We start from the raw sequence: 27,233 nt of genomic DNA, 5'->3' as shown, positions 1-27,233 counted from the left end.
CACTTGACTAGTGTCTGAATACATTATCCATATAAAACCACCATTAAGACAAAGCATTATGAAATTGTTTACTTATGGTTTGTGAAGTGAACATGCCAGGGCCTTTCACACAGAACACAAGTGTTTAGTTCATTTTCAATGGGAGACATGCGGAAATCGGCAAAACACAGCTGGTTTCACTGGCGGTGTGGGGGCGGTGCAAAAGCAGTGCTTGTGCATCCAAAATCTTGCCACTTCCACAAGCACGGTGTCACAGAGTCAGCCACACCGTCTCAGCCCCAATCATCACTCAATCACCAGGACCTGCCCACTCGTTCACAATCACCAAAGTACTGGCTGCACCTGCACTCCCTCATCAACACACCCTTTATATGCCCTGTTCACCTTTCACTCTTTGTCTGGTCTCATTGCAGTATACACTGCTTTATGTCAGACTCCTTACCTACTCAGCTGAGATCGTCTCGTCCTGCAGTCTCCTGTCCGTTTTCCGTATCTAGATTGCCTGTCTTTGTGTTCACTTGTCACCTGCACAGAGAATCCATATTGCCACTTCCACAAGCATGGCTTTAACCAATTATTGAACAGATTATTAAAAAACAATAAAACATTTCACTGAGCTCATATCAGAGTGTTGAAAACATAGAGAAGATTGTTTTAAATGTAATGGACCCTTTCTGGGGTTCTCAAAAGTGGAAGTCATCATAGTTGGGTTAACGTCTATAGTGATGAAAGGAAGACGATGGCAATATTTTTGTATTCCACATTGCTCCAATAGCAAAAGATAAAAATCATGATAGCGTTTCCCAAAAAAGGAAAAAATATACAGAGATTAATTACGTTGGTCAAAAGAGAGAAAGATGTCAAATATGCCATCACTCCTTCAGCCGTTGTTTTAGAAACACACCCTAAAACAGTGTTATAAATGTGTATTAAAATTGTTAAAAAACTTTGGTAAAAGTTTAGGGTCCAATTCTCACTATTAGCCTAGGTGCTTATTAGCATGCATATTACTAGGATATTGGCTGTGTATAGTACTTATAAAGCACATATTAATGCCTTATTCTGCATGACCTTATTCTACATCATTAATCCCAATTCCTACCCAGTACCTAAACTTAACTATCTTACTAACTATTAATAAGCAGTAATTAGGAGTTTATTGAGGCAAAAAATCATAGTTAATAGTTAGTTAATAGTGGCAATTTGACCCTAATCTAAAGTGTGACCAAAATGCTACTAGATTTGTGATGTTGATATCTGTGGAAAAAGTGTCATCATGTTCCGTGAAAAGGGTCCATGGAATTCCCAGAGTTGTATGACCCATCATAATCTCATACAGTGATATAAATATAAAAAAATCCAGAGTGTGAGCGCACAAATTGTTTTGCCAGGTAAAAATACAAATACATGCAAAATGTCATAGTTAATTGTGTCTGAAATGAAAACTATGCTAGTCATATTATCATGAAATTATAAATAACGAATAACAAAAACACACATTTTCACACTAGTTTATTTAGTTGTTTGTAAATACAACTGTGGCCATGTTGATTGTAACAAAAGTTGCATTGTGTAATTTTTGGGCCACTACTGGCACCATAATGACATGTTTCTGACATTTCCCCCCAAACAGACTGGCAATAAGACTAAAAAGAAACATCACTGGTTTTTCACAGAAATCAACTTATTTTTGATTACTTATATAATGTATTTAATAACTGGACAAATTTCTATAACTGGAATATAATTCAAATGACACTTGATCATGTATTGATCATTTGATCAATTGATCATTTACCCTGGGACCAGCTGCATAAACCCCTAAAGCCTGGAACACACCAAGCCGACGCCGACGAACTAGCGCTGATGAAAGCCGACTGTGTTGTCGCCTCGCGTCGGGGTAAAAAGCTGCACTTGAACACACCGAGAGAACTACAGCCGACTGTCAGCTAGAATGCGCGTTCTGCGCCTGCGTGTAAATGAGACAACTGTCTATTTCTGCAGATATATTCGTCTATATTCGTTATTCAAAAAGGGAAACCGACGCTGCGGCTGCAGATACACAAACGGTAAACAAAGCAGTGCGTGCTTAGCCTACCGTTTTGAATATCAATCCTGCTAAACACTTTCTTTATTCCACTCCTCTCGTGTTAATATTGAAATATTCGCCAAGGAACACTCAGGTAAGATGACGTAACATTAGAACAGCCTTCTATCTGTACCGTTTTGACTTTGCTCGCTGTTTTGCTATTATTCTCGTGCACTGACTCATTCACTAAGCTGAACAGCCAATCAGAGTTCCCTCTTTCACCACGGCCCGACGCCGATTCAACATGTCGAATCGGCCGTTACAAAGCCGACGAGGACCAATTTCAGCCGACGGTGCGGAACACACTGAGAAGATATAGTCGGCCGACGCACGGAAACTGCCCGACGGCCGACCGTCGGCTTGGTGTGTTCCAGGCTTAAGACTAGTCTTAAAAGTTAGACATCTTATTTTTTCTTTAAGACTGCTCATTACTTTTTTTATTTATTTTTTTTAAACCAGTTACATAAAAACGTAGATTGGCCTAATTTGACACTGAAAAGTTAATTTGATTTAAAAAAAAAAGTTACCTCGATTAACTGCTAGTGGGTCATACTAGATTTTAAGACACCGTCTTAACATAATGGTAAAGTTTATGCTACTGGCCCCTGGAGAAAGATTGAGAACTCAAGTCTAAAGTTTAGTGCGGAACTTGACAGTGGTATTCTTCATCTTCTGTTTGTAGACTTCATCAAACTGTTCATTTTGTGCCACAGTGAAGTGATTTTTCCAGTCTCCAACTTTGCCTTTTGGAAAGAAAAGATTAAAGCAAGTTAAATTACGGAATTCAGAGGGACTAAATTAGATGATTGAGTAGTTTATTAACCTTTCCGCATGAAGGGTGAGATCTTGAAGTCCATGACTGGGACTGTGGAATAGTTGGTCATCTTGTTCTGTTTCATGGTATCAAATTGAACCCCCTTTGTTATGTTCTCTCTCTCTTCTACTGAGGTGGACAAACCCAAGAAGGAACACACACGTTCCACCTCACGTCCTGTGTCCTGAAAAAGACAGAAAAATATACACCTTAGACACATTTAAGATACTGATTTTACGCTTGATAAAACAGAAAAAGAAAAAAAAACTTACTTCAACCAAATCCTCATAGAACAAGTATAGTAGGTTAGAATAAGTCTGTTTCTTCTCCCACCATCCACTGACATGGTCGTACCAAGGACCAAACACATCTAAGAGGAAATGGCTGGTGTTAAATCATGTTTCTCAGTGACAGATTTCTTAATGTTTTTTGTAGTTTATAATATAATATTTATATTTATATTTGTTTTATTTTTAATTTTTTCCCAGATATTAAAATGGTTCTTTAAAAAGTTTCAAATCGTAACTGACAAAAAATAAATAAATATATTATTAGACTTAAACAAGAATTGTCCTTACTTTTTCCTTCCATAAATTTCTGTAAGAAGGTGTTCCAGTCTCCTGGTTCAGGCTGTACCATGTTCATTCGATCAAAATGAAAATATGAAACTGCATTGTCTTTTGCATTCCGAGCTACATACACAATCTAGAATGAGTGAACAAAAATTATAACATGAAACAGGACATGAAGTAACTTTATTTAAAGATTATTTATATAGAGTGCTGTAACAGGTATACTTTTGCACAAGAAAAATAATAATGAAGAAGAAATGGTTGTGTCACAGCTAAAACCACACCTAAATGTAAAAAATAATGTTGCTGTTTAAATTTTTGGATTACCAGAAATAATCAGTACCTAATTACTCTAAGTAAAGCAACATTTTAGACACGACAATGTCCTAATATCACCACCATTTTTTGTAGGTTAAATAGTTCCAGTTGTAGTTTTAATAGCAATTACCACAAATGCTAAACATTTCATTTCAATAAAACTGCAATTCAGTGAGGCAGTTTCTATTAAAGGTCATTCAAATGAGTCTTTAAATTAGTCTTTAAAATGAGTCTTTAACCCCTTAAGCCCTGAAGGCATTTTTAGAGTTGTTTTGTCTGAGTGACACACACAAAACTAAAGACTCATAACTCCAAAACTATAACAAGGAGAGTCAAAAGGTAGGTATCGTTTGATAGAACTCTTTTCAAATTTTTTGAAAATATAAATTACATTACATTTGGACATTCTCCTGCCAAGAACCTGCTGATAAATACAAAAAAAAAATGCTCTACGATCTGTGCATGCTTCGTGAAGTTAAGTGAAAACCAAACACGAGTGTTTCATGAGTATATACTAGGATAGGAGCGTGTGAGGTATTTTTTGTGTTAGAACGCCATGAGGAAATATCTTTAGATCTGATTGATGGAATATATTGGGTTTTTAATCATGAGCTCCTGCTGTAAATAACGATATGTCATTTTTCATGATCGATGTATGTTTCACGAAGATACGAGTAAAAAGGTCAATTCTAAGCTACCTCGCTTGGCTACGTACTTGTGTGGATTTTTTGTGTATTAGAACTCCATGAGGAATATCTTTACTTCTGAGTGATGGATTATGGCTCTTTTTAATCTTAACAATCTGCTGTAAATAATGATGTGTCATTTTCCGCAATCGGAGCATGTTTCATGAAGTTACAAGCAGAAATGTGTCTAAAATTCAGCATCCATATATGGTTTACACATGGGTCTCTTGAGGGGCTTATTTTACAGAAACCTTGCTCAAGTTTAGTAAAAAGCCTGAAACAATTATGCTTGTTGGATTCTACTCATTGAGACCTTTCAAATGACATATGACACAGGCAGTGCTCGAAGTGGGGCGGTACTCACCGGTACACAGTACCGGCACTTCTGCATTTTACTCCAAAGCGTACCTGCACGTTTTCTTGCGTACCGCTACTTCTCGCATGTAGCCGGTACTCTACCACTGACAAAAAAAGCGTCAGTGTCACGCCCATTTCACATATACTCCGTTTGCAATGCGTATGCGGTGCTTATTTTTTTTCCGCACCCACGATCGTTTCCACACCGAGTCTATTTTCGCTGTGCTGCACGCGCTGAATTAAAGTGACAGCGCGTGGTTCGTGGTCAAAATTAACACAGAATATGACATTATATATAATTTGTATTATTTAAAATTACTTTTAACATTTAAAAATAGACGTTTTCAAATTTCAAAGCTTGCAGAAGGTTCCTAATGGCAATACTGACTTAGGCTACAGCTTTCCTGGTAGCCTTGAGTGAATTAACTTATCTAAGAAAATTATTCATAAAACGTATAAATATCTGTTGAGCCTATGTTTACTTTCGTCATTGACACAGACGAAAATGAAAAGACTAAGTTCAGCTTTAGGAGGGGAAGAAATAGTCCAGGATAAGAAGACTGAGAGAAAAAGAAATATGAAGATGAGGAGAGAGCAGGTATTGACAAATAATCTAATGACAAGGTTTTAAAGATAGCCTATTTCTTATAATTTTTTGGCCTTCAAAAGTCCTAAATTGCACATATGTAGATCAGAGAAATCCAAATTTTCTCGGGGGAGCATGCCCCCGAACCCCCCTAACTACGGGGGGGCTTGAGTCTGGTTGTACAGGGCACAGGAAATTGTTAATCCGGCCCTGGGTGAAGGCGGTGAGAGTAAGGCAAGAGAGTACCGGCACCTTTTTCCCCCCACTTCAAGCACTGGACACAGGACTATCTGAGCTGTATGATGTATTTTACATATTGCAGTATGTAGTACAAAAAAGTAGTTTATAAATTATGAATTTTTTCTTTTCTTCTATTTATCAGCAAATAACTCAGCACTACTTAGGAGTTTATCAAATTGGCTACATTCATTGTAAATTTCAGACTCTAAGCTTTCAAATGACATATTTTAAGTTGATCAAGGTAATATTTTTTAAAAAATATGATGATTATTAATTTCGCAGCTAGGTGCCGCCTACGGGGGTAAACTCGGTTTTAGAGGAATAACTCAGCACTGGTTAAGAGTTGATCAAAGTGATTAGATGCATTAAAAAGTTGAGATTCTAAGCTTTAAAATGAGGGGGTTAAAACACAAATACATAGTATATAAATATCCTAAAATTATAAATATCCTAAAATTAAATAAAATCAAGATAGAACATAATTTTACTCAAATCACTTTATAAGATTATCATGAAATGAGTTTCACATCATCATCATCATCATCATGATTTATGGCAGATTAATGACATGTTGTCACATTCAGGTATGTTTATTATATTTGTATTGTTTGTCATGTCATAGAGTGAAAAAAACAAAAAAACAAAACAAATCCCCTACCTTTGAGTTCTGCTCCCAGAAGGACTTGGGCACAAGCTGAACAGGTAAGTGAGTTTTGATGAGGCGAGGCGACGTGATCAGATTATCAGCCAGTTCCGTTCCTGAAAAAGTTAGTGAACAATGTGGTTCTAAATTTAATGTGTCCCAGTGTCACTCAGCCAAGACATGATCTCACACACTACTAAACATCACTGAACTTACTTAAGCTAGACTGTGATGCTATTTTCTTCTGGAAACAAACTTTGTTGCATTATTTTCCTGTTATCTCTATAAAGCTGCTTTGAAACAATATATTGTAAAAAGCTCAATATAAATAAATGTGACTTGACTACAAAATAAGAGCTATACTGTATGTGAATACATACATTAAACAGGGAAAGATTAGAAATTTTTGTTGTAAACGAATTCAACCCAAGCGCTCGTTAGTGACGTGGATGATTACGTTACTGTTGATCATCTGTCCATCATCTTATAAAGCCCGACCTGACAATTTGATTGGTCCGAACAGCTTTGGTTCGGGCATAATAGCTCCACAATGGATCAAGTCCAGACCGAACTTCCCGACCTAAAAATGTTGTGGGCGGGGCTAAGTTTGGCTGGCATCCAGGCTAGAGTGCCATACAACCCCTAAGTAAGTTGTCCTCTGGGCAGGCAAGAGGATGCTTTTCTTGGCACTGAGTCTTAACCCCAGAGATACAAGATGAGCGAGGACAACATCCTGATGCTGGAGCGCAAGCTCTTGAGACTGGGCCAGGATCAGCCAGTCGTCTATGTAATTCAAAATGCAGATACCCTAGAGTCGCAGCGGAGCCAGAGCTACATCCATGCATTTTGTGTATGTGCGGGGTGACAAGGCTAGGAAGAATGGAAGAACCCGATATTTTTAAGCTTCGCCCCAGAAAGCGAACCTCAGGAACTTCCCGTGTTGTGGCAAAATTTCTATATGAAAATATGCATCCTTGAGATCGACTGTGACAAACCAATTTGAGACACAATCATCTTGGATGTTCTGAGAAAACGGTTCAGACTGAGAAGATCTAAAATTGGACGCAAACCCCCATCTTTTTTGGGAACCAGAAAGTACCGACTGTAGTAGCCCGACTCTCTCTCTGGGAGGGGAACAAGTTCTATGGCCTCTTTGCCCAGAAGAGATTGCAGCTCTTGTGACAGCAAATGCACTTGCTCCAGTTTTATGGTAGTGGAGACCACACTGTTGAAACACGGAGGGCAGTGCGCAAACTGTATTCTGTAACCTTTTTCTACTGTCTTTAGGATCCAAGGAGAGATACTTGGCAGTAGTTTCCACGCTGCCAACTTCTCTGAAAGGGGTTCTAATTTCAATACTTGGTCTTGTCCTGGGAGACAGCAGGAAGCAACAGAACATTCAACATTTAGCTGTAAACACATTTTAAACACATAAAAACATTTTGCTGTTGCCCTGAAACACAGAAGGTGGCAAGGATGGAACAGTGGTGTCATAAGGGAGTAGAAAAGGAGCTGCTTGATGTATTTTTACGTGCCCTGTCCTGGGGGCCACAGGATTTTTTTTGAGCCTCTGAGCTCGCCGAGCTGATCCACAGTCTTTACGAGGGGGAGTGCGACTCACCACACTCTGCTTCTGTGCCTCTCTCCGCTTAGGAGGCGGACCGGGTTAGGGCTGGGTGGCCGACAGCCCCTACCCTTGAGTATGGTGGGATAGAAATTTGACTAAAGCCTCCTCATGCCTAAGTAGTGGTGTAGTGCGACCAAAAGCTACACTCCGTTTTGTGTTCTGACGAACCTGTAATGCACTGAAGAAGCAAAGCGTCTTCTTATTATATCACAAACTAAAATAGTGCGTTACCGCCATCTATTGTTTCATCGTGCATCTTGCGGCTTTACAGTTCACTGAGAAGAGATTGTGTGATGGTTATGTGTAGGACATAAGGAGTGGGTTGATGCTTCACACAAATCGACTAGTAAGGTTACAGTTGATTTATACAAACAAAAGATTCAAAACTGTCTGTCAAAGACTCATAAAGGTGAATAATAGCCTTTTTAAATTGATTATCCTGCTTTATTGCACTCTATATCAAATGTATATCAAATATATCTAATTTTATTACAGTGGCAATCCTCCATAGTTTAATCTGTCCCGCAACAGTTTTATGATGAAGCTGAAAGATCACTAACGTAGTGTTTTACATCACTGCATTGGGTAAGCATCTGTCAATTGAATGGAAAACAAAATTGCGATATAGCTTAGTGCACTAATGTGTGCACTCTGTACATGCTACCCTTGGGAGATATCATTAGGAAGCATGGAATTAGTTTTCACTGTTATTCTGATGATACTCAGCTCTATATTTCTTCACACCCAGATGAAACTTACCAATTCACAAAATTAATGGAATGCATAGGTGATATAAAAAATTGGATGACTGGAAATTTCCTACTACTTAATTCTAAAAAAAACAGAGATTCTAATTATTGGACAAAAAACGTACTCATGTAATTATCTAGAATACTGTCTAACACTTGATGGCTGCTCTGTCAAGTCTTCATCGTCGGTTAGGAACCTGGGTGTGCTCTTTGATACCAATCTTTCATTTGAAAGTCATGTGTCTAGTATCTGTAAAACCGCATTTTTTCCATCTTAAAAATATATCTAAATTATGTCATATGCTGTCATTGACAAATGCGGAACAATTAGTTCATGCGTTCATGACATCAAGGCTAGATTATTGTAATGCTATTATGGGTGGTTGCCCTGCACGCTTAATAAACAAACTACAACTGGTCCAAAATGCAGCAGCTCGAGTTCTTACCAGAACCAGGAAGTATTACCATATTAGCCCTGTTCTGTCAACACTGCATTGGCTCCCTATTAAACATTGTATACATTTTAAAATATTGCTGATTACTTACAAAGCACTAAATGGTTTAGCTCTGCAGTACTTGAGCGAGCTCTTAACGCATTATAGTCCTTCACGTCTATTGCGATCTCAAAATTCTGGCCAGTTGACAATACCTAGAATATCAAAATCGACTGCTGGCGGTAGATCCTTTTCCTAGTTAGCATCAAAACTTTGGAACAGTCTTCCTAACATTGTCCGGGAGACACACTCTGTCAGTTCACAGCTAGACTAAAAACACATCTCTTTGACCTAGCATACACATAACACATTATAGACTTCTATAATTCAATGTTAGGCTGCATAGATTAGGTCAGCTGGAACCGTGAACACTTCCCATAAATCCTGATGTACTCGTTACATCATAAGAAGAATGGTGTCTGCGCTAATATTAGTCTCTCTGTTTATCCCGAGGTTTACCACAGTCCGCCGGATCCAGGCCGTATCCAGATCTGATAAAGGACCTGCGCCTGGATGCGATGACAGCGCAGTCCTGAAGTGTCCTCTAGTCTTTCCCCTGTGAAGGCCTCCCCCCCTCAATTTACCTCTCTACAGATAAAGCGTTGTCGGGATAATTCCGGTTCGTGTGGCTATGCGGAAGCGATAAAAATTCTGTATTATAAATTTTAAGGCCAGACAAGTAATTTGTTGAGGGTTGATTTGTAGGGAAGGACTACACGCCTACCTATAGACTGAACTCGTTATGTGCATGTGCACACCATCGGCGTTCTCACTGGTTCGCATCTTTGAAGTTTGCGCAGAAAGAACTTAAGAGTTTTCTGTTAAAACTGTGTCGTGTTAGCGGCCCCTGAGTTAATAACTAATGATCGTTGCGACGGAAGTGAATCAATCAAAACTAACTTTAGCTGGACAATAACTTTATTCTAGAGCTGCTATAAAGCCAAAACAATCTCTGTTACTTTAATTTCCTATTATCAAATTAAAGCCGCTTTGGAACAATCAACATTGTTAAAAGCGCTATATAAATGAAGATGACTTGACTTGACTAATCACATGGCAAAGGTGATCTAATTAAATAGGTTGCAGCAGATGCACACTGTGTTCATGAAAGCAGCGTATGATCTCTGTACACACTATGCTGCATCACTGCATGTGCAGTTTAACCTGAATTTTTGTCTGTCTACTCCTGTGTATCCAATTTAAGTTGCATATATTTTGTTCTTGCATTGATGTGACATTTGTAGCAATTTTGCACTTTGACAGTCAGTTTGAGATATAGGCATCATTTGAGTATTGTATCTTTGGATTGGATAAAAATGTACTCTTATCATAATTGTATCTCATTGTGTTGTTTTAAACTCCAAACATTTTACTTAAAACATTCTTTATTAACAATTATTTGTAATATACAATGTAATTATTATTATTATTATTTTTAAATAAATATCAAAGTAGTTTCAATGTAGCTAGCTTCTTTTTGATAGTAACTTGTAGAGTAGCTACTTTAATTTATGGGTAGCTTGTAGCTTGTCAAACTACAGTTTCAGAGTAGCTTCCCCAACACTGGTTCTTAATGGTTAACAGATTTCTGTCATGCATTTGGCAAAGGTTCTTCTGACGATGCATTTTAACAAATAAACTTTACCACTTGGGTGCCCCCTTGAAATCGGTACAAAGATAATCTGTTTCCCACCTTGCCTGGAAAATGTCATTTTTTTGTTTCTTTTTGGCTTTGAGCGTGCACATCATACTAAGCTTTAATTAGGCAACGACTGGAAACTAGCGACCTCTCCTGGTTGGAGTTAGTAAAAATATCCTAGTCTGTAATCAGTCTTTCCATGGCTTTTCAACCCCTGGTTTCACAGAGAAGGCTTCAGCCCCAGACTAAAATGCATGTTTGAGCTGTTTTAACTGAAAGCAACTTGCACTGACACTTTAAGGCATGTTTATAAAAGCTACTTAAATGCCCTAATTGAACTAAGGCCTAATCCTGGCTTAATCTAAGCCCTGTCTGTGAAACCAGGCCCAAATGTTTTAAAATTTATAATCATAGTATAAAAAATTAATATAAAAAAATAACTAAATTAAAAAAATAAAATACATACAAGTTAGAAAATAGAATACATGCAGGACTTTAAAATATTGTGGAATAGCAACACTAAATCTGTTAATAACTTGTGATCTTGGTTCAGTTCATAATTCAAAAGTATATAATGGACTTGTAAGACATTGTAAAAAAATGTACAGTGAAAATGTTAAACAAAGTTTAATAGAGAACATGAAACCCAAACAAATTCAGGGGACATCCATTATACTGTGATCTCTGACCTGATGCACTGTAAAAAATGATTTGTTGACACAACTTGACTTAGTCAAGTCATCTTATTGCATTGACTCAGTCAAGTTTAACCAACGTTAGGATTTAAGTTCACTCAACTTGTATGTATTTGTTGAAATAACTTGCAGTAAATTGAGCCAACGTACTGTATCAATTAATAAGCATTTATCATTTTTAGTTAAGTCAACTGAAAAACATATTGGATGAACTTAATTTTTCATGTTTTCACAACCATTAACTAAGTCTAATTGACATAAATAGTCATTTTTCCTCAACATCATAACTTAACTATTTGAGTTTACTGGACTGCATTGCTTGCTTTAACAAGAAATTCTAGATATCTATCTGGAACCAGATTTTTAATGAAATCAACAACTGCAAAATTGAAACTCTCAGCATTTATTTTTTTTAAATAGATGCATTGCACCCAAAAGACAGACACAAAGAATTATCTTGCAAAGATAAAAAAAAACTCCACAAGAAAAACCCTCACATACATACAGCTCACACAAACAAGTGCAAACTTCTCTATGCACAGACCCATCTTAGAGCCAAAATAGTACAAATAACTCTCCTTGTCATTATCAGATATTTTCATTGCAGGAACAAGTGTACATGAAGAATTCACAATAAGCTGTATTAAAAACTTCACAGATTAAACTGTTTAAAAACAGTGTCTTCAGTTCCCACTCGTAGAAACATGGCAAGGAAAGAGCAAGCAGAACAAGGTAACAAGAAAACAGTCTGTTTGAAAATCAAGAATACCAACATTTGTTTTCTGTCTTATCTCAGCAACTTGCTCTTCAAAGAGTGAACTCTTGCGGTGCAAGAGTCTGATCCAACACCAATAAACAGGCGCTGTATCACTTCAAAAGTGAATTTGAATTTCTTTGGGTAGTTGAGGTTTAATGCGTACACCAGGCCCATCAGGTTCAGAAAAGCATTAGGTACAGCACTCAGGTGACGCATTACCACTTCTTCCTCAATCACCAGGACAATGTCATTGTAGAACGCTGACTGAGGTTCCATCACATTTTCCACAACCAGTAGGATTCCTATCACCACACCCTTGATCACTTCCTCTTCAATGTCACTGGGCTTTATAGAATGCAAACAAAACAAGGTACTATTACTTAAAACCAATTACACAAACAATTTACAGTCCCCAGACCCCTGCAATTTTTCCTTGTTTTGCCTTAAAGAAGAACTCCGGTCAGTTTTAACATTGAGCTCATTTTTTTGTAAATTTGGAGTGCTGTCAATACAGAGAACAACGACAAAAATCGGTGTTGCCTACACCGTGTTATCCTCTTTTTAAACTTTGCACCCTGTTGACTTCAATGGGGCAAGTTTTAAACCTGCTTTTAGCCTCTTAACATCCTTGATGTGTCATTACAAGTGCACAGCCAATGTGAGTGATTCCTTCAGAGTGAACACGGGTGAATCTGACTGCAGTAGATGTGAAAGATATTAATAAAAATGATGTTATTTCAGCCAGCGCACATACCTGTATTTACATCCTGTTTTCGGTCGAAGTCCACAGTAGTCGATTGTCGAGTTCACGTGCATAGGTTTAGTACCTATGATCACGCGCGTGAACTCTACTTTGGACTTCGACCGAAAACAGGATGTAAATACAGGTATGAGCGCTGGCTGAAATAACATCATTTTTATTAATATCTTTCACATCTACTGCAGTCAGATTCACCCGTGTTCACTCTGAAGGAATCACTCACATTGGCTGTGCACTTGTAATGACACATCAAGGATTTTAAGAGGCTAAAAGCAGGTTTAAAACTTGCCCCATTTAAGTCAACAGGGTGCAAATTTTAAAAAGAGGATAACACGGTGTAGGCAACACCGATTTTTGTCGTTGTTCTCTGTACTGACAGCACTCCAAATGTACAAAAAAATGAGCTCAATGTTAAAATTGACTGGAGTTCTCCTTTAAAGGTTTCAGCTTACCTCACATATCTTCATGAATTTTGAAGGAATCTCTCGCATGTACCACGGCAGGTCAAGCAATGCTGCAGTCCTCATCGTTTGGTTTGTTGTCTGTAAATTAAAGGATGGTTAAAGTACCAGCTTTATTGGATCAATCCTTTGTTTTTCTTTATTCGTTTATCCTTTCTCCCCCTCCCTCTGTCTTGTTTTTAGAAAAAATAAAAACATTCATTTCAAATTTGCACATTTTCACTTGTACACTTTTGTTGTAAATAATTTACCAGTGATGTGGTGCAACAACAGTTGTTTGTTACCTTTTTGTTCAGCACCAAAATAAGATTTAATAGTGGGTGTAACACGCTCATGGCACTTAAATCAGGAGTGTCTAAGGGTGCTTTCACACTGGGCTCGTTTGCTGCGGTACGAGCCTGAGCGCGATTGTTCCCGGCGCTCTCCGCAGCGTTGGTCTGGTTTCACACTCAACTTGATTCTATCGAACCCTGGTGCGTTTGCGTGCATATTACGTCATGGCAAACGTTCATGGCGCATGATAGAAAACAGAACATGGGGCAATATATTGTGTTTTTTATTAATTCGGTGCTATTATGCGCAGCTGAGTGAACAACACAGGTTTACTGTGTGTGTGTGTGTGTGTGTGTCGCATAAGGTGACCTTCTGCTGCTTGCAAACGGACTCTTTTGAGGAGACAGTGGATTTCCAAATTTGTTGCCCTGATTCCACACGCTGTGCACGAATACACTGCAGGCTCACTCTCGCTCGTATCCAAGGTAAATCTTCAACACCATCATCCTGGACATGTGTTTTATTTAACTAAATGCATCATAATCAGCTAAAACGCATGCGCAGGTCACTTTACTTCCTGAACAAGCACGCACCCAGTTTTACAGGAAGTAAAGTGACCTGCGCATGCGTTTTAGCTGATTATGATGTATTTAGTTAAATAAAACACATGTAAGGGATGACAGTGTTGATGATTTACCTTGGATACGAACGAGAGTGAGCCTGGAGTGTATTCGCGCACAGCACGTGGAATCAGGGCAACAAATTTGGAAATCCACTGTCTCCTCAAAAGAGTCCGTTTGCAAGCAGCAGAAGGTCACCTTATGCGACACACACACACACACACACACACACACACACACAGTAAACCTGTGTTGTTCACTCAGCTGCGCATAATAGCACCGAATTATATTGACCCACATTCTGTTTTCTATCATGCGCCGTGCACGTTTGCCATGATGTAATATGCACGCAAACGCACCAGGGTTCAATAGAATCAAATTGAGTGTGAAACCAGGAACAATCGCGCTCTGGCTCGTACCGCAGCAAATGACCCCAGTGTGAAAGCACTCTAAGTCTGCTCCTGGAGGGCCAATAATGTATTGCAGAGTTTAACTCCAACTTGGTTCAACACACCTGCCTGGAAGTTTGTAGTGATCCTGAACACCTTGATTAGCTGGTTCAGGTGTGTTTAACTGGGGTTGAAGCTAAACTCTGCAGGATCTTGGCTCCCCAGGAGCAGGATTGGGCACCCCTGCCTTAAATGAATTGAGGTTGTAACAACACTTTAAAGGATAGGTTACCAAAGATGATAATTGTCATTTACTCACCAACATGCCACTCTAAACACATGCAAAAATATTCATAAATGAACAATGGCTAGGCTGTTAAGCTCTATAAAGGACAAGTCAACACTATAAAAAATGCAGTTAAAAGTAGTGGATGAGTCATGTTGCCTATTTTAAAAGTTTTAAAACTTTGTGTAATGAACTGATCAGATCATATCAGTGTTAAGGTTACTACGACATACTACAACAACAACATCAAACCTCATTAGTTCTTGTGTCATGACATTTGATCAAAAGACTTGCAAGAACCAATGAGGCTTGATATTTATGTAGTAGCTAATACAATAAAACATTATTGTAAACAATGACTGAAATGTGTATGTTTTCATCATACAAAGAGATTGTATGATGGCAGAAGACTTTGAATATGACATACAAATCGTATAGGTTACTTTTTAGACAGTTACTCTGAAGTCATTGTATGAAAAGATGTCACTATCACTAGGTTTATGATGTGAGTAAGTAAGTAAATGATCACAGAATTGTCATTTTGGGGAGAGAAAGACTGCTTTAAAATAAATTGACTCACATCCTTATCAACGTTCTCCAGTACTGAAGTCATTTCTGGAATGTCCTCATACCGCTTTGACCTGAATAACTGTATCTGCTTTGAGAGATGACCATCTAGGCCTTCCAAAAAGGACTTGCTCGGGTCCTTTGACACAAGCCTGGTGAATTCTTTGCTGATCTATAAAAACATAAATGCATTTACAAATTTAACAAAGATGCCAGGGTCTCAGTGACAGTCTTACAACATTAACAAGTTAAAACATTTTAATTTCACTCAACATGAAAGAACTGGTCATATAATCTTAGGATATTAAGTTTTCCCATATCTTCTAATAGAACAGCACTTGTTTGTGTCTACAATTGTTGTGTAAACAAATTTATTATAATAGGCAAAATTATGATTTTTGTCATAATCATGTAGCCCTAAAACATCTTACTCCCCAAATACAATGAGGAAAAAAATATCAACATTTTTTATTTCTATGGCTGGGTGATGCATTGAATATTATACTGATGATGTTGCTGTCAATATAAAAGTGAGCAATGCTATACATATAGCTTTTATTATGTTAAAATGTTTTCTACAAATAACGTAATTCTGAATTTCATGATTCTTCAGAGCTTCACAGGTAACACAAATTACATATAAGTTTAATAATGTGATTATTACACTACAAAAATTTATGAACTTATATTAATAACTTACATCGCAACTTACCAATAGAAGACACGCCGTTTGCACGTGCTCAAAAACATTCATATGGTAGCCTATGTCATTTGAAAAAATAACAACAGGGCGTTTAAGAAACATAAGTCAATCAAGCATTTTTATTTGTCATGTTAAACACAAATATGGACTGGCCGCGCTGCTTCAGATATTAACTTAACGTTAACATTACTGGTTATTAGGTGTTTCTAACGATAATGAACCGATTAAGAACACGCTAAAAAAAATTATATGTACACTATTTTATCTATTTATAAACATTAACTTTTAATGACGACTTCTCTTTCTGCTCACGTCTCGACAGCAGCTCGGTGTCTCTGTCGAGCGAGCAGAAATTTGCCTGGCAGTGCGTGTGGCTCCTGATAACTAACGTTAATCGAGTTTGCCAAATGTAATCAAAATGTGCCTGGAATCAAAACACGGACGAGATGCGCTAACGAAACAAGCCTAATTTAACATGAAAGAAAGCACAAATTAGGGTATACTTACTCATTTCATTATTTGCAGTCCATAAAAGTCCACCTGTACTCGTTCAAACGCGGGCTCCTTCGTCTTTTCTTGCATCAGCAACTTCTCGTGCAAAAAAATGGCGATGGCGCGTCTGCCTCAAATTCGTTCAAATAGTACGTCATCATGACGTAGAGTTTCTGGCACATGCGCATTACACAGAAAGTTGATAGAACCTATGCTTTGTTGTTATATGAACACGTTATTTAAAGTTTTCCATTTCCCTTCAAGTTGAGGTTGTCATAACTCATCCTATTGTGTAGTGAGACACTGCAAGTTGACAAGACATGATTTTACTAGTCCACCTGACTAAAACTCAGAATCACTTTTTACAGTGTGGTATAATTTGAAAACTTGACTCCAGGAATGGCACTCTCATATGGATAGGTTGGGAAGTCTGGCGCTCTGGATCATCCTTACCGAAATACAGAAGGTCTAGAATATAAGAAACCCATGTGGTACCTAGAAGAAGAATGGAGAGTAGAATTCTGCATGATTAAAATCCTCTATTAGAGGCATACCTAGTGACCCTGAAACAAAACTTCTACAATTTTGAGATGTCAGATGAAAACATCTACATGTAGGCAACGCTTATTCAGTATTCAGAAACTTGTCAGTCCTGATAAGCCAGGCACACTTAACGACTGCAAGGCAGATTATGAATGTGATTTGATACTTACAACTGATCATGCCCAAACATGCAGAGACAGTTGTGTTCAGTCAGTGTTTAAAATCTGCTCCAGTCATTGGAAAGTGTGTAAGTGTGTTCAGTTCAGTCTTAGAATGTTTCGGCTAGTTGTTAAGTGCATTACCGTGAAGAGAGCAGTATAAGTACTAGTATTTCGAAACATGAAATATGCTGATTTGCTGCTCAAGGATTTCTTATCCAAATAGAAAACAGCTTTTTTAAATGAAATTTATTATTATTATTATTATTATATACAATATTATAATATTTCACAATATTACAGTTTTTACTGTAATTTTGATCCAATAAATGAAGCCAGGGTGAGCATAAGAGAAGTCTTTCAAAAACATAAAAAATATTACTGACCCAAAACTTTTAAACGTATGGCATGTATGTATACTGTATATAGATCCGTGGTCACATCACATGCTGGCTAAATTTATTAATCATGCAGTACCCTCACCTGCTTTGGGGTAAGTGGCGATCAGAATGTCATCAGGTCTTGCTTGAAAGTTTTTCACCTTTTCCCAGTTGTCAGTGAAGTAGTGGATCATAGAAACACCCTCAAAATCAAACAGTTCAGGCCGACCAGGTAGTTTCATCTAAAGTATTAAAAAGTCTCAAGTTATTGCTGTGGTTTCACTGCATTAATCCCTGCGTAGGAATAATCAGGTTTTTCAGGTTTCAGAGGAAGAAAAGAAAAATGCAAAACATACACAAAGAAATAGATTTTTAAATACAGCATTTACAAACCTTTTAAGACAGACCTTTTATGACCTCTGATGATAAGAGACTTAACTGCGATAAGATACCTTGAAAAGTATCAATATTCTATACCATTTTCGATACCACGGGGAATAACCACTATATACTATCATTTATTTTTAATATTATCACATTTTTTGTCCATCCATTGAAAGTATAGGGCTTCGCAATCAATAATTTCCTCTGAATTAACAAAAATATTAACAAAAATATATGGGGAATATACTGCAAAATATAATGTGATATATTAAATAATCCATTTCCATATATGGGAAACTAGTGCTTATATTTTTCAATATACTGCAATATATGCATTGATCATGTATGTGTTAGGTTTCTGGTGTGTTTTAGTCACACTACACACAAGGAAATGCTGATACAAAGTCGGTTGATCTATTAGTGTTTAATGTTCTATTATTTTGGAATTTAAAAGGTTTTATGGTATGTGTGAGTTTTTGGGGTTACCATTGTGCTGAAGACTAGAGCCTGTGGTGAGGTTGACTATATTTTAAAAGTAATGGCTGTGTACTCCTCAGCAATGATAGTCTCTTGGCTAAATACTTTAGTGCATGCAGATGTGCTTGTGTGTTTGTAAACTAGCTTGAAAATACAAAATATTTATAATGTAAATAATTAAGAAATATATTACATTTATGTTGCATATAGTCAATATATCTCCAATATATTACACATGCAGTAGCATATCTGATCACATATATATATATATATATATATTATGAAGTGTATTGCTGAATATAAAATTACATACATTATGATATATTAGTAAATATGTTGTCACATATTTTCTTAATATATTATATCGATATATTGTAATATATTAATACAATATTCTGTATATTTTCAAATATACTGTTAAACCACTTAATATATTGATCATTCATATAGGGAAATATATTTTCTTTTCATAAGAACACTGTTTCCAGGAAACATGTCGTTCAACCCAGAAACCGTAGCAAAATGTTGTGCACCGGTTTGAGCTTGAACGTGCTCCTGAACATGACACAAAAACCAAAACAACCTGTGAAATATATAGACATTGCTCAATTGCCATTATAACTATCTCATCTAAATATTTGCTCACTCAATGTATTTGTGTTTTTACAATGGGGTAATTTTGTTGCAGTAGCACAAGATAGCTTGATTTCAAACTTTGAATTGAATTAAAAAAAAGACAAGTCAACAGTCAGTAATAAAATAAGAACAAAAAAAAAAAAAAAAAAAAAATCACTAACAATAGCACAAATAAACAAACTGGAACAAAGACACAAATGACATAAATTGCCTCTAGGAAAATCAAAAGTTTTTCAGGTAGGTCTAACAGTAGTAGGGCTATTCGGGTAAGGAATACTACAGAACTGAACAATGTAATTAAATATAAAATGATCTTGTATCATTTTCATTGTAAAAATTATAAACAGATAAATCAAATAAATCAAATAAAGTTACAAAAGTTATTCAGTCAAGAGCAGTGAGTGATTTTCTCTTTGCCTTTTGTTATTTGATTAACAACTTGATTAAGAGCAACAAGCCGCGAAAAATAAATCTATTTGGCCCTTGCAAGCTGTTTGAGAGGCAGCGTGTGTGCATACTTTGGATGTGAGCACGGGAATGAAAATTATGTACAATCCCAAGCTGAAATTCAGACCAACCCTTCTTATGATGTGCATTTTTATTAGGAATGTGTGTTATTTGTTGTTATTTGATACATCAGAGATTGATGGCATATAATAATAATAATAATAATTTTTATTTATGTATTTTTCTTTTTTACAGTTTTTACCAATTTAAAAAATTTGTAAGGATTTTTTACACGTCACCGCTGCTCTTGCTAGACGGCACACACGGTTGGGAAACACTGGCCTAAAGTATATTGCACTTTAGTTATTTTCACACTGATATCATGTGATTTTCTTGTTTATTTTCACACTTTCTGAACTGTGTATTTGCATTTCCATTCCATTACTGTCACAGGTTGCTGCAAGGAGGCTCGCAACACATAACATTTGGTGAAATAAATGGAATTTAAAAATATTATCATGGAGAAAACTGTCATGATCACCAGCTGGAGTGCCCTTGATAACCGCACACTCCACCCCAGACTATTGCCACTCAATCAACAACTACACTTTCCATAACCCATTGCCTGGATTCATTATTGCTTGATCACTTCCACCTGTGTGTCATTACCCTTGATAACTGACTAAATATACCTGGTTTATTCAATTATTCTCTGTGAAGTCTTGTCTAGTGTCTTACTGCAATTCTGAGCATTGTCCTGGTTTCTTGTATCTTTTGCCTGTGTCCCTTTGACCCTGTTATTGTTTGGATGGTTTGCCCTGTGTTTTGATCTATTCCCTGTCTTTGGATTACATTTTTGGACAGCAGACTTCGCCACTCATGGATCCACCAGACCTTACAGACTTTCCAGATTTTGATCTTATTGACTTACATTGTTATGGACTCAATGATTATTACTAATCTAAACTCAACCGTGATGGTCCTCAAGGGTCGCTGTTTGAGTTTTTGGACTATGCCCTGCTGTTGAGTGGTTCCTCATTCACTGTCATTGCATTCAGCTATGCGCTGATCGATTGCTCCTGTCTCACATGCTGATCGATTGCTCTTGTCTGCCTTGCTGCTGGTTTGCGTCTGTATGCTCCGTACAGCTTTCTGCTTTAAATCTCTATTTACTATCATTCCTTGTTGTTTATAATACTAAATATAACTTACTCATCAACATACAGTATATTAGATATTGTCTAATATTGCCTATCACAATAATCTGACATCGCTAGCTTTTATCTAAATCGTTATCGCTAGCACAACACGCTAGTATCTTGCTAGCCTGTTAACCTGCCATCTGTGCTTGCCGGCTCGCGCCTTTTACAAGTCCATCAAACAACTGTGGTGAGTAGGATCAGTCAACAAACATTGTGAGTAATGTCTTCTCTTGTTATTGTCACTTGCATTTCGTGTCGCATGTATAGTATAGCCTTCTCTGGTAGCGGTGAGGACTTTAAATAATGTGATGAATGTGCTGTGATAAATGCAGGGAGATAGTCAGGCTGAAGGAGAAGATTTCAGAACTAGAGACGCGCATCCAAACTTTAATCAAGGATAGTAAGAATGCAAAGGCTTTAGATACTGCGTTGACATCGGGTTCAGCCGAAGGTCCTTCGTCAGATCTGGATACGGCCTGGATGCGGCAGGCTGCGGGAAAACCTTGGGATAAACAAAGACACTAAAATTAGCGTAGACGCCATTCTTCTTATGATGTAACGAGTACATCAGGATTTATGGGAAGTGTTCCTGGTTCCAGCTGATCTAATCTATGCGGCCTAACATTGAATTATAGAAGTCTATAATGTATTATGTGAATGCTAGGTCAAAGAAATGTGTCTTTAATCTAGCTTTGAACTGACAGAGTGTGTCTGCTTCCCGGACAATGGTAGGAAGACTGTTCCCAAGTTTTGGTGCTAAATAGGAAAAGGATCTACCGCCAGCAGTCGATTTTGATATTCTAGGTATTATCAACTGGCCGGAATTTTGAGATCGCAATAGACGTGAAGGACTATAATGCGTTAAGAGCTCACTCAAGTACTGTGGAGCTAAACCATTTAGTGCTTTGTAAGTAATCATCAATATTTTAAAATTGATGCGATGTTTAATAGGGAGCCAATGCAGTTTTGACAGAACTGGGCTAATATGGTCATACTTCCTGGTTCTGGTAAGAACTCGAGCTGCTGCGTTTTGAACTAGCTGTAGTTTGTTTATTAAGCGTGCAGGGCAACCATCCAGTACAGCATTACAATAATCTAGCCTTGAGGTCATGAACGCATGAACTAATTGTTCCGCATTTGTCAATGAGAGCATATGGCGTAATTTAGATATATTTTTAAGATGGAAAAATGCGGTTTTACAGATACTAGACACGTGACTTTCAAATGAAAGTACTCGATATTGTGACAGAAACTTTTGGCTCTCTCTTTTCCAGCACTTTAGACACAGTTGCTCCTTTGCGCTTAAAGAAGATTAAAGAAAATAGTCCAACGCCGTGGTACAACGAGCACACTTGGGCCCTCAAGAGAGCAGCCAGAAAAATGGAGCGCAACTGGAAGAAAACAAAACTAGACGTTTTTCGAATTTCGTGGAGAGAGAGCACGATTGCGTACAGAAAAGAAATCATAAGAAGAATGGCATCTGCGCTAATGTTAGTCTTTCTGCTTATTCCAAGGTTTACTGTAATCAGCTGGATCCAGACTGGATCCTGGCCGTATCCAGATCAGATGGTGGATCTGCGCCTAGACACGACCACAACGCATGATGTAGTCAGCCGGATCCGGGCTGTATCCAGACCAGATGGAGGACCTGCACCTAGACATGACCACAATGCATCCCATAAGTGTCAGCAGAGATTGTGTCAACTAGACTCTCCCCTGTGAAGGCCTCATCAACACGACAGCCATTGGCACTGATCCTCATCAAAACCCATCTCCATTCCGGTGTGACTCCGATCTTCAACCAGTTGGAACTGGATAATATTCTGATTGTTCCAAACCAATCTGATTTCTGACCTGTAATGCTGCCTGAATCATAATCATACACTGTTCATTCATTGGCTAGAGGAGAACTGGCCCACCGACTGGCCCACCGACTGAGCCTGGGTTCTCCCAAGGTTTTTTCTCCATTCTGCCACCTGATGGAGTTTTGGTTCCTTGCCACTGTTGCCTTTTTCCACCTTTGTTGCCACTGGCTTGGCTTGCTTAGTTGGGGACATTAAATTTAACATTTAATTTAACTAGTGCAAAATGCCCATGCAAAATAAGTTTTAAGTGTGTTTTTAGTAATTGTTGGTTTGGTGTGTTTGAGTGCTCATTGTTACAATTGCACAGCAAAAGTTCAGTGACATTTTTATTTGTGCATGTTAGAAATCACACAGTGAACTCTGAGAAAACGCTATGCTTGAGCAAACAGTTTGTGCATAGGCAACTACAAATGATGCCCGTGAAAGAGACTGTGAACGCATTGAAAAGGATATGTTTAGTTGGTAAATAGCATTTACACAGTAGCGATAATGTTAAGCGCACCAGAATTAAATATAATATTCAGAAGTAAACAGCATAGCTGACTTACAGATTCAGTTTACATCCACAAATGAATAAGCGCGTTGATTCAGGGAGCAGTGCAAAGTGCCCGTGCAAAATCAGTTAACGCATTGAAAAGGATATGTTTAGTTGGTAAATAGCATTTACACAGTAGCGATAATGTTAAGCGCACCAGAATTAAACATAATTCAGAAGTAAACAGCATAGCTGACTTACAGATTCAGTTTACATCCACAAATGAATAAGCGCAACGATTCAGGGAGCAGTGCAAAGTGCCCGTGCAAAATCAGTTTTTGTGAGCTGATCGCAGTCAAAAAAGTTCAGGAGATATTTCTTAGCAATGGCTGATTTCAACAGTTTCAATATGAGAAAAAATAACTTTTATATTGATTCAATGGATTATTTGCATTTTGAAAAAAAAAAAGTGTCATGAATTTATTGCATTTTTGGGAAAAAATAATTCGTTTTTATAATAAATCTTTGAAAATCAAAATCTGGATTTTAATTTTTTATGTTATTATAACCTAAAGATGCTATGTGAAAGTTTGAAACAGAAATTTATCACGATTTGGAACCAAACTATAATATTCAGAAGTAAACAGTGTAGCTGACAGAGTGTTTATGTCAGAATGTTTATTTTTAAACCACAACCTTCTTGGGGCTTCTTTGACCGATACAACCCTCTAATGTCAGAATGTTTATTTTTAAACCACAACCTTCTAAAAATGATATATTTAACGATATCTTTAGCATTTCTCACCCAAACAACATCAAACTTGGCACTGCACTTACTCATGCCCGTAGCAAGACACCTGTCGAGTTTGAAATCCATCGGACTAACGGTTTGAGAGATATGTGGTTAACAGACACATACACACACAGACAGACACACAGACAGACAGACGTTTCTGTAATTTATAGATAGATATTCAACAATAATATTGATCTGCCTGCATTGACACTATTATGCAAGAACTGAACTGAGCTGGACGATGACATCACGGTTTACTCCAGAGCGGCTATATATATATATAAATTAACTAAATTAATAACTTTTTTAAAAACAAAAATGAAACATCACTGAACTTACTTAAGCTGGACTGTGACGCTATTTTCTAATGGAAACAAACTTTTTTGCATTATTTTCCTGTTATCTCTGTAAAGCTGCTTTGAAACAATCTGTATTGTAAAAAGCGCTATATAAATAAATGTGACTTGACTTGACTGTCAGGGAAGTAGAAGAGGATGCTTCTCTTATACAATTTTTTTAGGGGAGGAGAGTATGCATCAAGCTCCGGTGGCCATGGAGCTTGGCTCATCACCGTCCCCCCAGCACTTCTAGCTCTGATGGTGGCAAGTCCAGTGCTCTCAGCTCTTTCCAGTCCGGGGTTCCCAAGACCAGAGCCTCTTAACAAGATGGCCAGAGCCTCTTCACAAGATAGCCACCGCACCAGAGCCTCCAGGCGTCATGGTTGTTTCGCCAGAGCCTTCAGCTGTCATGGACAGTGTTACCGGTCGACATGAACGTTACACATGAAGCCATTAAGGCAACCCCTAGGCATTTGAGACTGGCTTCAAGTCTACAAGACACAACTCTGATGTCGATTTCTGCAGTGGCATGAAGTCTGGGTGTCTCAGAAGTGGTCCCACTAACAATTGCACTCCCTGTTACAGCGATGGCCATTTATTGTGTTTGGGCCGTGCACTTCGCTTCAGTTCAAGAGCCCGCTCCAAAGCCTACTCCAGCCCATTAGTCCGCTCCAGAGTTCGCTCCTGTCCCAGAGCCCAGCCTCATGAACTATGAACTTCCTGTTAGCCCCAACACGACCGCAGAGGTCATACCTGAACTTCCTGTCTACCTCGACACGACCGCAGAGGTTGTATTTTAACTTTCTTCCTGTCTGCCTCAACCGCAGAGGTCATATCTGAACTTCCTGTCTGCCTTGGCGGGACTGCAGATGTTGTATCTGAACTTTCTGTCTGCCTCGACGTGACCGCAAAGGTCGTATCTGAACTTCCTGTCCAGCCTACTCCGCTCTGGGCGCCTGCCCGGCCTGCTCCGCCCTGTTCCGCCCTGATCTAAAAATGTCCTTGTGTGGTCTTCGAGGCTTTGTTCTTCCTGCTCAAGGCAGAGCAGTTGGACAGTTGTAAGTCCATAGTGAAGGGGGAAAAAGAAAAAAGAATCTATTCTAGGTTCCGGATTCTGGAGATTCTCAGGAGATTTGTTGAAATAAACTGATTTTATAATATAATATAATCACTGAGAATACTCAGAAGAACACAAACAATTAAACATTGATGATACGGAACAATGAACAGACAGAACTCAGGGTTTAAATACACAGAGAATGTAATCAAATAGAAACAGAACAGGTGTGTGGAAATTAGGGACTGTGGAAACTAATTAACAAACAGGGAAACTAGGACCTCAGGAAAGCAGGAACAGAGTGAAAACGAAACTAAAATAGAACATACACATTACAATTACATTGCAGTTGTTTTTTTCATTTATACCTTGCTAATTTCCATTCCCAATTTTTTCACCCCCAAGGGTGAATGAAACAGCTTTTGATTTATTAATGCGATTTTCTTCAACATACTTAAAATATTTATTTACTCACTGAGGACGATTCATGGATTTCCATTATGGTGAAAAGGTGTTCCTTTATAACCGTTTTCTCAATCTTTTATTTTCCCTTTTTCTTTTGTTCTTCTCTTTTGCTCTCCTCAAATGTTTCTTGAAGCTCTTCTGTGTTAAATTACATTATGTGTTGTCAGTCTTGCAATGCTTATATATACAAACCACAGCTTATCTGGTCCTCCCTCCCTCCCTCACGTTCAAGTTCATGTTCAACTCTCTCTCTCTCTCTCTCTCTCTCTCTCTCTCTCTCTCTCTCTCTCTCTGCACTTTGCACTCAACATGAAACAACAGGTTTTGCAAGTTCAGAAAGTCCACACTCAATAAACTTTTCCACAATCATAATGACAGATGTAGTCAGTCACCCTCTCTCTCTCTCGCTCTCTCTCTCTCTTTTAATAATTTTTTTTAAATTGTTTTGTTGGTGATTTAATTTTTAGGTTTTGCTTTATTAATTTAGTTGGGAGGGTAAGGAGGTGTATAATATTCTAGGGTGTCTGCTCCCGGTTTTGTTCTGGGAGCATGGCTGCCCCAGGTAGCGGGAGTTTTGATTTTTTTGACGCGCCATCAAGGTGTAAAAATAGACTCAGCGGTCAGTATAGAAGAGTGGAGTCTGGCTGTAGAAGAAGTGATTGGGCCTGAGAACATTCTGTCTGTGTCTCGCATGAACAGCAAACTGTTGAACAAACTGGTTCTTCAAGAAAAACTGGGCGAATTAGATCTGTCTTTAAAATTTCCTCATGACGAGTTTTATAACGTCATTTTTATCTGCGCTTGTCCAGGCAAATTGAATAAGACTGATAAAAATCATCCACTGATGATGGTGAGAAAAATGATGATGAGGAAATGCAGAATGTTACCGCTGCATTACCTACTGTTGCTGAGGTCACTGAAACAAGTATGGCTCAAAAATTGGTACCAATAGCAGACGCTGAAAGAGTAACAGAAGTTCTGCTGGCAGATAAGACTACTGAAGTGAAGAGTGGGTGCCGCTGAGGCGGAGAAATATAAAGTATCCGCAGTGAGTGATCAGTCTACAGGTCAGGTGAACGAGTTGCAAAACAGCGACGGCTCGGCCGTAGCAGTTGAGCAACTTTCAGCGGGGTTTCGATGGGAATCAGTGTTCTGTGTTTGATTCAGAAGATTGTGCCTTTAAAACGCCTCAA

The 27,233-nt window shown here is 38.0% G+C and overlaps 2 protein-coding genes across 4 annotated transcripts; both read right to left on the bottom strand.

The window, feature by feature from the left end:
• Positions 1 to 1,518: 1,518 nt before the first annotated feature.
• On the bottom strand, positions 1,519 to 26,312 carry LOC311065808 (cytosolic sulfotransferase 3). Its single transcript, XM_084086567.1, has 8 exons — positions 26,051 to 26,312; positions 18,002 to 18,140; positions 17,271 to 17,312; positions 6,321 to 6,421; positions 3,482 to 3,608; positions 3,176 to 3,273; positions 2,913 to 3,087; positions 1,519 to 2,832 (listed from the first exon to the last, which is right to left on the bottom strand). Exons 1-8 carry the CDS (start codon positions 26,072 to 26,074, stop codon positions 2,720 to 2,722), a joined length of 819 nt encoding a protein of 272 aa, XP_083942693.1. The 5' UTR covers positions 26,075 to 26,312; the 3' UTR covers positions 1,519 to 2,719.
• Positions 11,892 to 16,955, bottom strand: LOC311065809 (uncharacterized protein). Of its 3 annotated transcripts, XM_084086570.1 has the most exons (5): positions 16,833 to 16,955; positions 16,323 to 16,384; positions 15,636 to 15,794; positions 13,479 to 13,568; positions 11,892 to 12,611 (listed from the first exon to the last, which is right to left on the bottom strand). In XM_084086570.1, exons 1-5 carry the CDS (start codon positions 16,834 to 16,836, stop codon positions 12,297 to 12,299), a joined length of 630 nt encoding a protein of 209 aa, XP_083942696.1. In that variant the 5' UTR covers positions 16,837 to 16,955; the 3' UTR covers positions 11,892 to 12,296. The 3 variants fall into 3 exon arrangements, with proteins under 3 accessions (XP_083942696.1, XP_083942694.1, XP_083942695.1); XM_084086568.1 differs by lacking the exon at positions 16,833 to 16,955 and having other exon boundaries at positions 16,323 to 16,560; XM_084086569.1 differs by lacking the exon at positions 16,833 to 16,955 and having other exon boundaries at positions 16,335 to 16,559.
• Positions 26,313 to 27,233: the final 921 nt, after the last annotated feature.

The sequence above is a fragment of the Abramis brama genome (genome assembly GCF_963993115.1).
Source record: "Abramis brama genome assembly, chromosome: 16".
Taxonomy (NCBI): Eukaryota; Metazoa; Chordata; class Actinopteri; order Cypriniformes; family Leuciscidae; genus Abramis; species Abramis brama.
The sequence above is the reverse complement of the archived record's forward strand: the minus strand, read 5'-3'. Positions and strand labels throughout refer to the sequence as shown.